Genomic DNA, 16,727 nt, shown 5'->3' on the forward strand with positions numbered 1-16,727 from the left:
CACTCCCAAGTGGCCATGGTGTGTTCCCTCTGTATTGTTACATTACTTTAGATTATGATTTCCATTTTCAGTATGGCACTATGTCTAGGCAACTCAATTTCTATACCCCTGCTCAAAAGAATAATTTCCTTTGTTACAATAATCTGCTCTGCCAACAAACTCTCCCCTGTTTGAACAGGAAGGTAAAAAGATAGGCAAATGGAGAGGCTGATTTATACTAGACTCAGCAGCTCACTAATCTCAGATTAATACATTCCTAAAAAGACATATTCACAGTTACTCCTCTCTTTCCCTTATCACTTTCAGCATTTGCAATATACTTGAAGAAAAATTATCTGAATTCTGTATGAGATATAAAAATACCTAAGGAAACAATTCAATGCAAAAATCCCAAACCTTCTAGACTCTTACACACCTGTGATCCAAAGAAATGTCCTCCCACCACTGTTCCTTGTACATTGCCCTTCCATTCTCACTTTGCAGTGTTTTTTTAACCAATTCTGATTGGTTATTATAGTTATCATGCATTATTTTACATGCCCTACTTATTATCCATTTTAACAACAGCTTCTGTTCAAGAATCAACTAAAATTTCTTTCACTTAATACTCCCAGTTAACACTCCCTGATCCCTTTCTCTTTGCCTATACTCTGTTATCATTCATGGTAGGGAAGGCAGCATCCAACCTGCAGTCCAAACTTCTGCTTGGCTTCATCCCATTCTATTTCCTTTCCCTCCCCAGTTATTTGCTTGGTTACCATTTGAAATGCTGGGACACACTACAGCGTCCCAAATCATGGACACCGACTGGCCGAAAGAATGGACTTACATATACCAAATCTGAGATGGCCATTTCTCAGAATATTCTTTTTTTATGAGATATGGTGATTTTGGAATTGGTATATATATATATATATATATATATATATATATATATATATATATATATATATATATATACACATATATATTTATATATATATATATATATATATATATATATATATATATATAAAATAATAAAACATAAAAAGGGAAAGAGGGCACACCAGTATGGTTCTTCTGTTTAAGCATAGCTTATCAGAGAGGAACCCTCTCATTTTAATTTTTGACTCTGACCCTTCAGTATATCTTCCTAATTAGCTCCATTATTCTATAATGTAATGCAAATGTGACTTTTACCATATTCATAAAACTTTATGTCTATCATGTTTATCTGTCTATCTGTTTTAGGTGCATATTAGGCCCATCAGTCTGCCGATAATTACACACCTTACTAACTACCAGTCAGTGACCAGAGGTGAAAATCAAACCTTATACTTTTTGGCTGTAAGGTAACTACCTTAACTGTTACGTCAGTTCTCAACTCCTTAAAGATTTGGAGTATGCTGGCCCTTCAGAGCTTTCATGGGTACATAGGTTAGCACTAGACTTTTGCCCTTCTGGGCTATATTAAGTCTAGCCAAATTTCCCAACCCAAAGGTAAGAATCAAAGCTTGTACCTTGTGTCTGCAAGGTAAGCACTTTATCATGACAACCCCCAAATCATTAAAATGCATCTGTCATAGGCGTTACACTCTGCTTTCCTCTGGACCATCATTGTTCTATTAATGTTGTCTAATGTCTCCCTTCCACAAAACCATGTCGATCCATATCTATTAGTTTTGGTAACACCTTAGTCATTTTCTTAGCTAGTATAGATATATACAATTTATAATCATAGTTCAACATTGAAATTACTTATATGAAGCTGAGTCTGAAGAATCTTTACCCATTGTGGGTAGCAGAGCCACCACAGCTTTCTTCTAAAATGCTGGTACTATCCCTACTTTTAAAATATGGTTAAACAAAACCATCCAAATCTTTATAATGTTTGTCCCTCTTAATTTCCATACTTCCACATGAATACCATCTGCTCCTGAATACTTCCATATGGATCGATTATATCATCATTTTTATCTCATTCTCTCCTATCTTAACTATTAATTCCTGAGCCTACTCTATCTACAGGCTTGTCATAGTTAAGTCCCATATATATATATATATATATATATATATATATATATATATATATATATATATATATATGGGTCTACTGTAAAAGACTGAAAATCCACTTGTTCAAAAACGAGCAGTGGATCCTCAGTTACACGAAAGTGCACTTAAGCAAAGGTGCACTTCCGCGAAGCACGGTTCAAGGAACTGTTCAGGGAAACTGAAGCGCCGAGGCACACTACAGTGGAGAATAGGGAATTTACCTGTTCCCCACTGTAGTGCAATCTTGGAGTTGGTATATTTAAGTAGGGGGGGGGTGTGGGGGGGTGTAGCCCCCCCCACTCAATGTCATGTTAGCAAGTGTTTTCTGGGTTTTTTTTGTTTTTTTTTTTATCTTTTTATTGGTTCGTTGAACTGAGTTTTGCGAAAGCGCACTTTCGAATAAGTGCACTTTTGCATAACTGAGCGGTCTACTGCTCTTTTTCGAATAAGTGGTATTCGATTAAAAGCAGTAGACCCATATATATATATATATATATATATATATATATATATATATATATATATATATTTCCATTTCTGCCTTTGTCTTGGTTTCCAAATTTCTGAAATATCTCTAATACAACTAGGGTCTCTGGTTATTTTTCTTCTCAAAAGCTCCCTGCATTTTGTAGGAACACTTTCTATATTCTCTGTGCTAATAGCTTTTTTATAACAGCAAACTTTCTAAACTCATGCATGCTATCCAAATACTTTATTATTTTTTCTGCTAGCACTCAGCAATTGCTCCACTTCTTGCTTTTCAAGATTCCCTTTTACCTGTAATACTTTAACCTTTCATAACTCCTCAGAATAATTCTTATCATCAGGACCCAGGACCCCCATTCCACGTTTCTGGAGACAATGGAAAATATGAAGGTCCTACCAAATGCCCTAATATTGGGTGATTTCAATTACCCAAACATTAACTGGGAGAACTACTCAAGTACTAACTCCCTTGCCCAACGCTTCCTAGAATTTATAAACTCTAATGCCCTGGATCAACTGGTCAACACCCCCACCAGAGGTGACAACATATTGGACCTGGTCATCACCAACATAGGTGACTGGTGTTCTACACCAGAGGTCAAACCCTCGCTGGTTAGATCAGACCATAGACTAATCACTCTGGATATCCACATTCCGCCCCCATCCCCAATCAAGGAAACCACCATGAAAAACTTTTCAAAAGCAAACTTCACGCTATGAGACGGAAAGGTTCACAGCCCCCATGCTAAAGGACAACGCTGTCCAAGCTGCTGAATCCCTTACAAAGGCACTCTATGAGCATCTGCAAGAATGCATGGATCATGCTATCCCAAGCAAAACCAAGACTCACTCCTCCAAGAAAAGGAAACCAGTCTGGTGGACCCCTGCCATAAACAAGCTATACAATAGAAGGAGGAAACTAGTGCAGAAAAGAACAGAATCCCAAGAAGGAAAGACATCCCTGATTAGTATCAGCAAGAAACTACGATCCCTCATAAAATCATCCAAGGCTAGCTTCGAAAGAAAAATTGCCAAGGACTCCAAAGATAACCACAAAGTGTTCTATAGTTATGTCAAGAACCTAAGTGGAAACTCTCAGATCTGCTCTGAGTTAGTGCAGAATGGCACAAAACACACTGAACCGACTGAAATTGCCAACATTCTGGCAGACAGGTTTAGTGCAAACTTCACCCCCCTCTCACCCCCTAAAGGACCCATAACCATACCAGAAGAATGTAGTGTTCCGGCAATCACTGACACACAGGTTAAAGCAGCCCTATCCAAAGCCAAAAATACAGCTTCAATGGGACCAGATGGTGTCCCAGGCTGTGTCTTACATGAGCTCCAAAATGAACTAACCCCTCACCTACACACACTGTTCAAACTCAGCCTCTCTACAAGCTACGTACCCATCGAGCGTCGCACAGCAACAGTTATCCCGCTCCACAAAAGTGGAGTCACAATGGACCCCGGGAATTATCTCTCTATAAGCCTGACTAGCCTGGTCTGCAAGGCTATGGAGCGCATCATCATGGAATTCATTAACAGAGACACTGGGAACCTTCAAACATTGAATCCTACCCAGTTTGGCTTTGTTAAGGGCAGATCATGCCTCCTAAACCTGGTGGACTTCTTTGAGACAGTTACCAAGGATTTAGACAAGGGAAAGGAGGTCCACACAGCCTACCTAGACCTCACAAAGGCTTCCAACACCATTCCCCATTCTGGTATTATAGACAAGCTCACCAGCCTGAACATAAACCCCTATGTCACGAAATGGGTTGCCATTTGGCTCATGGATAGAACCCACATGGTGAGAGTTGCAGGCTCTGGGTCTGACTCTAAACCAGTTACAAGTGGCGTCCCCCAGGGCTCAGTCCTGGGACCCCTGCTGTTCAGGATATACTTCTCAGAGGTACAGGCAAGCACAGGAGGATTACGGCTGAACAAATTCGCATATGACTGCAAACTGGGGGCCATAACTGACTCTCAAGCTGATACAGACATCCTCCAGAAGGGTCTCACTGAGACGGATACCTGGTGTCAAAATCATGGCCTCAAGCTAAATGCCAAAAAGTGCATAGTCATCCCCTTTGGAAAAAACAAAATACCCGCGAACTACCACATACGTGGTAGTCCCCTAAATACAGAAAACGTAATAAGGGATCTGGGGACCCAAGCAGATAGTAATCTCTCCTCTGATAATCATATTGCCAAGGTGGTTAGTAAATCCTTCTATGTGGCCCACCTAATCACAAAAGGGTTCGCATCTAGAACAAAAAAGGTTATTGTGTCCCTCTACTCATCACTCATCAGACCCATCATAGAGTACAATGCCCCATTTGGGATGTACCTTACAAGACACCTGCAACAGCTGGAAAGACCACAAAAGTACCTCACCAAGAGGATTACTGGCCTCAAACATATGCCCTTTGCAGCCCGACTGAAGAAACTCCAGCTGTACTCGGTTGCATACCACTTACTCAGAGGTGATTTCTGCCTGACATACAAGGCCACGTCCAACCCAGAATTGATGGACATGCTCCACCTAAAAAAAAACAAATCCCCGAGAGCCACAAGCTTAGGGATCTAAACCTCACCACAATGATAAATAGGACGTGCTGGAGGGATAGATTCATGTCCCAGAGACTCCCCATGCTTTGGAACAGGATTCCAATCTACATTAGGCAGAGCCCCTCACTAACACTCTTCAAGAGAAACCTTGATGAGTAGATGGGAAACAGAAAATTTACCCGGGAATCACTGCAGTGGCTCTGCTGGACAGAGGCACAGGGAACTAATGGCTCTGCTGGACCGAGGCACAGGGAACTAATCTACGGGGGCGGCGAAAGCCAACACATTCTGGCTAGGCTTATAGATGCCCTTGGGCAGATAGCCTAGTACTTACCTGTGAACCTATGAACCTATCACATCTTTGCCATATCCCTTCCTCTCTTATTTTCTACCATATTACTAAATTCCATTTTCATTTTATCTCACTCTATACATATCCCTTCTGAAAAAACTTAGCATCTTCCCTAATAATGCTTGAATCATTTCCACTCTGCATTCCTTCAATTCGTCCCTTTTAAACAAATCAGTAGGAAAGCACTAGTGACTCATTTTTACTGGGTTACCCTCCATCGTTTCCTTGGTCTTAATTGGTGAGTGATCTGAAATACATATTGGATGTATATCAAAAATTTCAATTAGATACTCATGTTACTATGAAATATAATTTCTATCCAGTCTAACCCAGATATTGTACCTAGGAGAATGGGCGGTGCAGTGGTGCAGCTGTTAATGCTGTCGCCTCACAGCAAGAGGTTTTCCGGTTCGATTCTCGGCTGGGGTGCCTTCTGTGTGGAGTTTGCATGTTCTCCCTGCATTCGCGTGGGTTTCCTCCGGGTACTCCGGTTTCCTCCCACATTCTAAAGACATGCTTCTGGAGCATTTCTCCCCGGGCCTCCGCTGAAAACAGGATCTGTGGAACCTAGTCGGACTTTCCCAGTCAACAAATGTTAAATAAATAAATAAAATAAATAAAGAATAATATGTACGTTCTATCTAGACTCACATCTTCTGTTCCAAATATTCTCATATACTTCTTCAGAAATATAGCCTCTGTTGTTATACTTTCATTCTAGCTCTCCCTGATACACTTACTATTGCAGATCAGGTTCTAGTCTCCAGCAATGAATAGTATTATCTGCTGAAGGCTAATTACCTCTCCTATAATTTAACATTTTTTTTTAGGTGGAATATAAACACATGCTAGTGTAATTTCCATTCCTTGCCAATAATCCTTATTATCACAAATCAACCATTACTATTTTTCTTCTTATCTTTTCTCACCATTGAAACTCTTCTGTCAATCAATATTATTATCCTCACCGCTTTCCTTTGTCTCTGATTTTCTACTAAATATCTGTTCCGTTCCATTCTGAAATCTTTTCTTTGCCAAAGTCACATGCTCGTTTCTATCCAAGTGTGTCTGTTGTTGTCTGTTGTAATATTACTATTTGCATCCTTCACCCTATACTGCTGAATTAAATGTAATACTCTTTGCTTCTTCTTCATATCTACAATTCCATTCATATTTCATAACTGATAAGGTAGTCATTCTGATAAGAAGCTCTCACTTACACTGCATAACAGTTTTTTGAATATATGCTTCCAACTTATATGCACACAACAATGTATGGCATGTTGATCTTATATGTCATTATGGCTTCTCATCTCTGTTGGTGAAAATACAAAAAATAACAGCCCAAAAAGCAGACTGAAGGTAAGAAACAACTTTCCTACAACTAGACTAAGTAAACAAGTAGCTATAGGCTGAAAGTAGCAATAACAAAGTACCTTAGGCTAGAAAACTGCTTCAAAAAAAGGTTGAAAAGTCTCAAAGGCCTAGGTTGGGGGAAGTTTGAAAAACACAGTTCAAACTGTGGTAAGTATTAGCAGGTATACTAACAAATTTGATGAAGTAGAAAATGCTACACGAATATGTTTTAGTGATGTAGGATTGAAAAACAGATCATGTATCACTGAGCTGCTGGAGACCACTATTGATGTTATGGTAACAAACAAGATCTGAGGAGAAAGGAAGTGGAGGTGCATTATGGGAGCTAGGTGAGGAGATATACTATCATGCTGGCCAAGTACTTACAATAGCCTATCTCTTATTGTCTACCAGCCAGACAGTGTTTCTGCTGACACAAGGACCTGTTTGCTCTGTTGGTGCCTAGAGCTGGACCAGTCCCATGTATTGAAGTGAACAGAATGGACAGTCTAAAATTCTTAGAATTACTTCCAAAGGAAATAACTGTGGAATACTTCGAACCCACTGTTGCAGAAGGCCCACAACAGGATTACGTAATGACAGAAGGAGTGGCAAAGGAGTGGTTGCGGACAGACTATTTCACATTTTAACTTAAAATAGTAAAAAGCAGTACAGATTATGCCAAGCTTTTACATTTACATTTACATTTTACATTTGTTTACCGGGCTAGTCCAACTGGATATATTTCCATTTTCAGCAGAGGCCCGGGGAGAAAAGCTCCACATTTAGGTTAGTAAACAAGTAATTCAAAAAAGATAGCAAAAAAAAAAAAGCTAATTTATTTTAATGAATAATTAGTACCAACAGGTCCACATATACAAAGCCCCCAACCAGAAACAAATACTGTGTGCAGTTTGTATCAAGTACCGTGTAAAGGATAGTAAATCAGCTAAGCATGTGTTCTTTCATGCCTAGTTTTTGTTTTGAAGGCTATGTCCCTAACTACTCCTAGAGGATCCAGGTTCAATTAGCAATTTAGGCAATGAAGGTACTAGCTAGGGAGAGACTGGAGAAAGGTCAGTGTTGGCCTACCTATCTCAAGGGAGGGTTGATCCAAGGTTTTGCTGCATAATCCCCACCTATTGGAAAACAGGCAAAATAATAGTTCACTTTACAGGTAATAATGTGGTTCTGCCAGTCAGTGATCTGCAATATATCCAAGCCAGATAAGAGGAAGCACATAGCTTTTTGCCAGTACTGCAGGTCCCTGTTTCAGCAGAAGTGCTATCTGTTGGGTAGAGGAGAAGTAGGCTATTATAAATACTTAGGCTGCATGGATGACAGTTCATCCAACATATAGCTTCCCCCCCAAACTGACTTATAAGGAGCTGGAGAGACTGGGCCACCACAGTGTGATGTGTTTGGTGCTCTAGGTGATAGGATGAGAGAGGGGGGGTAAAAAGGATAATAGGCGATCAGAAACAGGCTGATAGTTAGCAGACGAAAATAAAAATATTTTGAAACAAAACTTTCAGGCAAAGAACTGGAGAATGAAACTTACTTTTAAGTACTTCAGATTATTAAGCAGAGTCCAATAAGGTAAAATATTAAAAAAGAAAAAAAAACAGAAAGGGATAGACAGAGAAAGATGAGACAGAGAGATGATTACAAGAAGTCATAGTGCAATAATACAGAGTACATAAATCAGAGCAACTGTAATTTTTGAAACAAAAAAAATTTCTGATGTGGAAATGGAGTGAAAGATAATAATAATTTATGATAACTGAGAAGAAATAAGCTTGTAGCTAGGTGCTAAGTTCTTAAGAAAATAAACAGACAAGGTAGGCCAACAATCCTTAACTCCGCTTTTCTTTGTAGTAATCTAGAAAAGGTCATGCAGTTTTCAAGAAGGTTAGTTTAAGGTGGATGATGAAGATTAAGGGTCTATATTAGTTCGCTGAAGTCACTCTTCAGTGAACACACATTCATTGACCCATATTCAGCAAAAATCACTTCCGCAATTCAATGAATACTCCCAGAGCAAGGAAATACTTGCCCCTTTTCTTCAATGTAGTGAGATCTCAGAGTCTGTATATAGAGTTGGGGGTGTGGGGGGTGCTGCCTGCAACTTGGGTGGGTTAGATTTACCTAGATTTTGGTCTGTTGTGCTGTGGAGCAAGTATTTATTTGTCCTGGGAGTATACAGCAAATCACAGAAGTGATTTTCACTGAATACAGGTCGATGAATGTGTGTTCGTTGAAGAGTGACTTTGGCGAACTAATATAGACCCAAGATTAATGTATTATTAGAAAATATGGCTCCTTTGTACATCATTTGAGCAAACTAAAAGCCTTGAAACTACGGTATTGTGCGAGCTGGGGGACTTAGCATAAAGCAAAAAGAGTGTTGACCCTTATTGCCTTGATGAATGCTGGCTATAAATTCTGAAACATTTCACCAAATGTAAGATTAACAAGAGAGCTGATCAGGGGTTAATGTTATGCAAATTCTTGCAGAGCCTGGGATGAAAAGGGGAAAAGACCAACTATTATTTTCAACAGCAAAGCTTAAGAAACAATAATTGAATACATGAACGGATGAAAAAAAGAAGTTATGTGCTCACCATAACATTCCATCTGAGTAGTTCTACTTCATTTGTCTTCAACCTGTGGGTCTTCAGATCCACATCGAATCTGACATGGCCACATTTTCCAGCTACGGCTCTGAGCTCCATGCTCCTCCCCTTACCCATAATGCCCTCCTGTCTCCCTTCTCCCTTCAGATCGAGTTTGCTGCCTAACAGGTATCAGGCACCCGACCCAATGACACCTTATCATCAAACACCAATCGTCACAAAAAGAACCTTAGCCTGGACAGGACCAAGGATTCCAACAATAACTGTCTGATACAAAGGACAAGTCATATCCCAAAGGATAAGGTTGGGGGAAGGAGTGGAGGACAGTTAAAGACAAATGAAGTAGAACTACTCAGATGGAATATTATGGTGAGTACATAACTTCTTTATCTGAAGTAGTTTACTTCATTTGCTCTTCAACTTGTGGGACAGAGTTCCCAGCTACCTAACTCTTTGGAGGCCCTCATGGAAAGATATTCCAGAGCACCACAGAGCCAAAGGATGCTCTACTTCTAGAGACCAAATCCAGTTTATAATGAGAAATAATGGTGTGAGATGATGCCCAAGTAGCAGCTGAACAAATATCATTCAAAGAGACCCTAGGCCAAAAAGCTGCTGACGTAGCCATAGATCGGGCCGAATAAGCCTTCACTTTTCCTGGTAGAGACAAACCTCTTTCTGAATAAGCCCGGCCAATGCATTGTGAAATCCAGTGAGCAACTGTCACTTTTGAAACAGGTTTACCAAAGAAGGGCTTAGCATAGGACACATAAAGTTGATCAGACTTATGGAATGGTTTAGTCCTGTGAAGATAAAACCTCAACTGCCTATGTACGTCCAGTAAATGTAATTTGTACTCCTTACGAAAAAATACTGGCAAATTGATGGTCTGATTAATACTGGCTTCCAAAGCTACCTTGGGAAGGAAGGATGGGTTAGTGCATAGCGACACTCTATCTTTATGAAAGATCACATAAGGGACTTTGAAAGAAAGAGCTTGAAGCTCCGACACCCTTCTAGCAGACATGATGGCAGTTTTCCAAGTCAAAAATTGTAGATCCACAGATGTCACAGGCTCAAAGGGGGGAGAAACCAATGCCTGCAACAGTAAGGTGAGGTCCCATGGCAGAATCAGGTCCTGAGAAGAAAGGCACCTTTGAAAAAGGTTTTACAAAGTTTAGACGAAGCCAATGAAAACATGTTTATCCCAACATACAAATTAGAAATGGCTGCTAGTTGGACTTTCACCGTAGAGGAACTAGCGCCCTGTTGAAAAATGCTAGCCAGAAAATCTAAAACTGCTGAAAGCAGAGCAGTGAAAGGATCCAAAGACCTCTGATTGGCCCATATAAAAAAGTTATCATTTAGTAATGTAGACTTTTCTGGTAGACGATTTATGAGCCGCTACCAGAACGGACTTAACAGGAGATGACAGACCGGGAGTCCTAATAATCATGGGAACCGGAGCAGCCAAGCAGTGAGCTTCAGACTGTCCAGATGTGGATGAGGGATCCCCAAGGGATGTGACAGCAGATCCAGGACCGGATCCAAGATCCATGGTGGAACAACTAGATGAGACCTGAGTAAGGGAAACCAAACCTGTCGAGGCAGAATGGGGCGATGAGGATCACAGTGCTCCCCAGCCTTCGGGCTTTCTGTAGAAACTTTGGCATAAGGAGAAGAGGAGGTTATGCATAAAGAAGCCCAGGAGGCCAAGCATGAATCAGAGTGTCTCTGGGGGCTTCTGCCGGTGGGGGGTTCAGAGCAAAAAACTCACTGCATTTCACATTGGAAGGAGATGTGAAGAGATCACAGCAAGGAAGACCCCACTCTAGAAAGATCTGTTCTGCTACTGAAGGATTCAGAGACCACTCATAAGGCATCAGGATCGATCTGCTGAGCCTGTCCGCTAGAATGTTGGATTGTCCCTGGATGTGCGTTGCCACCAGAAAGCGGATGGTGGGGGTCACCCATTCCCACACTCTCATGGCCTCTCGACATAAGGGATAAGATCTGGTTCCCCCTTGTTTGTTGATATACCAGACCACTGACATATTGTCCATCTGAATTGCAATCGTTCCCAGAGGAAGATGAGCATGGAGGGCAAGAACCGCTCTCATCTCTAGAACACTGATGTGCAGATAGGTCTCAGAAGGGGACCAAGTACCTTGAACTTTCCTTCCCAAGCAGTGCCCCCCCCTCCCCTAGTTGGGAGATGTCCATGGTCACAGTGATCTTGGGGAAAGCAGGCGGAAACAGACATCCCTTGAGGAGATCCAGGGACTAAATCCACCACCAAATGGAGTCCCTGCACACTTTTGAAATTCTCACCAGAAAAGGCAATGGAAGGTCTAACAGTGACCACTGCACAATCAGTGTCCACTGCAGCACCCTCAGATGAAGGTGAGTCATTGGAAGAAGATCTATCATGGCGGCCATGGAACCTAGAGCCCTTAACACTGCTTTGGCTGTTGGTAAATGGGTCTGAAGAATGTGTAAGACATGTAACCTCAAGCTGCGTATCCTGTCTGACGTGAGGAATACCTTTGTTTGTACTGTGTCCAGCGGTGCCCCAATGAAATCTAAAATCTGAACTGGGAGAAGAGCAGACTTGTTCATATTGATTGTAATGCCCAACTTGTTGGCTATCTGAAGGAAGGAGTCCCTGGCCTGACATAGTAGATGCTCTGAAGGGGCAGTAAGGAGCCAATCCAGTCCAGGAAGGAAAAGACCTAAATGCCATGAAGCCTCAGGTGAACCGCTACTATTGCCATTACCTTGGTGAACATCCGGGGGGGGCTGTGGCAAGACCAAAGGGGAGGACTCAATATTGGTAATGATTGGCTGCCAGCCAGAAGTAAAGGAACCTCCGGGAGCACCTTGATGTAATAGTACACGCCCTGGAGGTCAATCGAGCACATCCAGTCTCTGGCCTGCAGATAGGGCAGGAGAAATTGAATCGTGACCATCCAGAATTTTGGCTTGGTTACTGATAGGTTCAATTTGGAGAAATCCAATATTGGTCTGAGATCCCCCATGTTTTTTGGCACAAAAAAGAACATGGAATAAACCCCGGATCCAGACTGGTCTGGGGGGACCAGTTGGATGACTCATTTTCTTAGGAGTGAGTCTACCTGCACCGCTGCCTCCTCCTGCTATGTGGGTGGAACTTCCAGGAGGGCTTTGTTGGATGGGGGAGGATCCTTGAACGCAACAAAATATCCTCTGGATATGACTCGCAGCACCCACTGATCTGTAGTGATGGACTCCCATGCTAGTGGGTGTAGCATCAAGTGACCACCGACTGCCTCCAGAGATGGACAGCCGGGCAACCCCTCAGGGCTGCTGCCTGGGTTTATCTGAGAAAGGTTCTTGGGACCCAAAATTTCTAGGACCCCCTCTGCCTCTAGGGCAGCATCTATCATATCCCCCTCTGCCTCTGGGGGAAGGCAAGTCCTGAGCATCCTGGGAAAACTCCTGAGACTTGTGGAACCACATCTTCTTCTGGCCTCGCTGCTTCCTGGAAAAGTGCCTTTGAGGCTGTGAGAAGTAGATCCCAATGGCAGACAGTGTCTTCCCATCCTTCTCACTCTGGACCAAAGTCTCTCTGACCGTCTTCCAAAAAGAGAAGAACCATCATAAGGGGCATTGGTAAAAGACACCTTGAAGGGCTCAGAAAACTGACAAAAGTGGAGTCAGGCATGACGCCAGATGGCAACGCCTGACCCCACCTCCTGTGCAGCTCCCTCCGTGGCACAGGAGAGGAAATGCATAGACTTGTTGGCTACAGTTTTTAAGGTGGCCATTCATACATCGAACATCTTCCTGTCCTCTGCTGACATGGACCCTGGGGTCGACTCCGTGACTTCCTTGACCAGATCTCTCTGGAGTCGAATGACATGCACCATATAGTTCAGTGTCCTCACACAGAAGGTCGCTGAAGCATAAACTCGCTTCCCAAAATGAACCAAAGCTCTCGACTATCAGTCAGGTGGGTGGACCGTGGAGCTCTCCTGGGCAAGTTCCTTTTTGGTAGCCGCCAACATCATAGCATCTACAAAGGACCCCTTGTCCCAGTGTAACTTGTCCGGGGGGGCTTAAGACTTTGTCTGGGAGCTTGGGTATTGGCTCTACAGTGTCCGGCTCCTTCCACATCCTAGATGTTATCAAATCCACAAGTGGATCGGCAGGAGGGGACACCCAAGAGATAGATGGGAATGAGCCAAATGCCTCCAGAAACACAGATTCATCAGAGGTTAGTTTTGGGGTGGACCCCTCCCCCCTTTGGCGAAGGATTTCCATGATGTCTCCAAAGGAGACATCCTTGGGGGGTGATCTTGGGGAAACTTCCCCTTCATCCAGGTCCGTGTCTTCGGTGAGGGACTCTGGAGGAGAGTCCAAATGCCTTCTTTTACACGTATGCTTGCAGGGGGGTAGGATCCTCAGGGGGGCTGTCTGAGGAGGTCTTGCAAATGGATTGTTCCAAGGGTGGAACTTCCTGGGGTACTATGGCTACGGGCTGTCCCTGAGAGGACAAGATGGTCAGAACCACACTCACGGCCAGGGGGGGGTCTGGACAGACTCCGAAGACTAAATGGTCAGAGGCCTCGCCCTGTGAGAACCCTCTCCACCACGTCAAATGCCACAGGAGAATGGACCTCCTGGGCTGACCTAGTGGAAGCCTCTCCCCCCTGATCCGACCGGGGTGCTGGAGCCGAGCCTCTGGGAGCCGAGATACCGAGTGAAATGCTTCTCTCCAAGAAGCTCAGAGAGCACTCTCGGATCCGACCCTGAGGCTATGGCTCTGAGAGTTCAGATCCAATCCAGTTGGATCTGATACACTCAAGGCACTGGCTGGCATCAAGGTACAGGGTACCGTTGGCGCCAACCCCTCGACTCAGTGGGAGAAGGCCCTGGCAAGATCCCCATCTGGATTTGAGTGCGGATAAACCTCCGCATCATCTTGTCCATCTCTGCTTCAGACAAGCTCTGAGTAGAGTGGGAGGATGCTGCCAAAGTAGGCCGGGAAAGCGGGGAAGGCCTAGATGGCAACTGGCTAACCTGAACCTTGGGCTCAGGTGAAAACCTGGGGGACCTGAGCCGAGGTGTCACTGGCCTCTGACAAGTGGTCGGTGGATCGTTTGCAAGACTGGTCCTTCTTGGCTTTATCCCCTTCCCCAGACCTCTTGGCAGGAGGGTGAGTCCCAGAGGCCATGGAAGTGGAAACCTAAGCACCAGCCGCTGCTTTCCAGCAGGGGAAGGTGGGACCTCAGTCCCAGCAGAAGAGGGCAACAGGCCCTTAAAGATCAGTTTGTCCCGCATGTCCTTAAGTGCCCTGGGATTAAATTGAGTGCAAATGGGATAGGGGTACTGAAGGTGAGGCACCTTCAAGAAAACCACACACAGAGTATGGCCATCCACTGAAGAATGGTTATGGCCACACTCTGTGCACCTTTTGAAGCCTGGCTTCAGGGTGTCCGCCATGCCTTAGCAGGCCCAAAACACAGACACGCACCATGCAGAAAGAAAAGAGGGGAGGAAAGATAGCAAAGCCTACTTACTACTTTTTTTTTTTATGCTATGGAGAACCCCGAGAAGGTATAGAAAAAGGGTAGAAAGAGAAATTAGATAAGAAACGCCAAAAAAGGAACAAATTACTGTTACAGAAAATTCCCAAACGCTCTGGAGCTCGAACCACGTTGCTTCCTCTCAGGCAGCAAATGAGATCTGAAGGGAGAAGGGAGACAGGGGGGAATTATGGGTAAGGGGAGGAGCATGGAGCTCAGAGCCATAGCTGGAAAATGCGGCCGTGTCAGACCTGATGTGGATCCGAAGACCCACAGGTTGAAGAGCAAATGAAGTAAACTACTTCAGATCTTCATTTTTGTGCCAGAATCACTATTTTTCTGATGAACAATGGAACATCATGCGTGAAAGTCACATGTAAAATCATGGTTTAGAATGCAAGCTGAAAGTTCATGGCAAACAGATGATCACACTGCAGTCAAATATTCAGCCCTTGTGACTGTCAGAGCACCATTATGCATAAACCTTCAGACAACAAATGGATGCAGGTCTGCTTCAGAAATGAGTAGATTTCTACTATTTCTTTCTGAACCCCTGCAGAAAGGGAAAAAAACAAAACTACAAGTAAACCTAAACTTTTTATACTGGTCGAGTATATGCACTATTTTTCATGTCTTGTGTCAGGTGTACTTTTACTCTGTTGGTTAGCAGGATAAGAAAATGTAATGCCATCCTCTAAACACAGCCCCTTTTTTATCCTGAGCTTCCCTCTTATGAATGGAATGATTATCCATATTCTGTTTTTATATACTGCAAAACAAAATGTATTTTTTTTAATTTCTCTAAAATAACCATTAGCAAATGAGTAACAAATCTCAGCTATACAGAATTTGAGTTATATCCTAGCAAGACTGTCATGGTGATAACATATGAACGCGTTCACTGTGACAGTTGTGGTTTGTAAACTCAAAGCACTTTATAGAGACAATACAAAAGAGAATTCAGTATTTCTTGTTTTTCCTTACACATCCAATGTATGCCATGCAATAATACTTTGATTTTAAGAAAAAGTGAACTTGCCAGTTAGCAAGGATGCTTACAATTCTACATATTCTAAACACGAAGAAAACAGGCACTGATTATTCCAACAAAGTTCAAAGCACCATACTTATCAATGACAAGAACAGGGCTAAGAACTGCAAAATGCATACTGTGTGACTCAAGAAAGGACTGTGGCTTAGGAAATTACTGAATTCTTGGCAGTGTATTGACAATAAGCAGCCTTACAGACTCTTATATTTTACCACATATCAACAATGGTTTTGCTAGTTGCGTTAGGATGCTTTGAAACTAATTTTTAAAGACAGCCATCATCAGATCTTTTGCCTTAAATATTATTTATATTTTTTCTAGCCTCACTTACCGGACGTCCAAACTCCAGTTCTGAAAAGAATTTATACCAGGGCTCATTTTCTAAATCTATCTCATCTGGGTTAATGCAGCCAGTCTGGAGTAGATGTGAAGGAAGAGGACAGTAAGAGGTAAACTAAGCAAAGTGAAAATTATTTGACACATGTATGAAGCAACATTAAAAAAGAGACTGCAGAAAGGCAATACAAAAGGGAAATTAAATGGCAACACACCATAAAAACTTTTTAAGTCTACTGGTAACAACTGCACTTGTTCTAAAGCATGCAAATAATAGAAAAGGAGCTATTATAAAACAAATTATGTCATATTTGTGCTGTGCATTTAGTTAT

The 16,727-nt window shown here is 42.6% G+C and overlaps 1 protein-coding gene across 2 annotated transcripts in view; it reads right to left on the minus strand.

The window, feature by feature from the left end:
- The window catches only part of SORBS2 (sorbin and SH3 domain containing 2), a 3,647,154-nt gene that overhangs the window by 1,279,848 nt on the left and 2,350,579 nt on the right, over positions 1-16,727 (minus strand). For both annotated transcript variants that reach the window (XM_044062620.1, XM_044062621.1), the window contains one exon: positions 16,391-16,474. In XM_044062620.1, coding sequence (XP_043918555.1) covers positions 16,391-16,474 — 84 coding nt within the window. The remainder of the gene's footprint in view (positions 1-16,390; positions 16,475-16,727) is intronic.

This window comes from Protopterus annectens, chromosome 2.part1 (genome assembly GCF_019279795.1).
Source record: "Protopterus annectens isolate FY-2018-M chromosome 2.part1, PAN1.0, whole genome shotgun sequence".
Classification (NCBI taxonomy): domain Eukaryota; kingdom Metazoa; phylum Chordata; order Ceratodontiformes; family Protopteridae; genus Protopterus; species Protopterus annectens.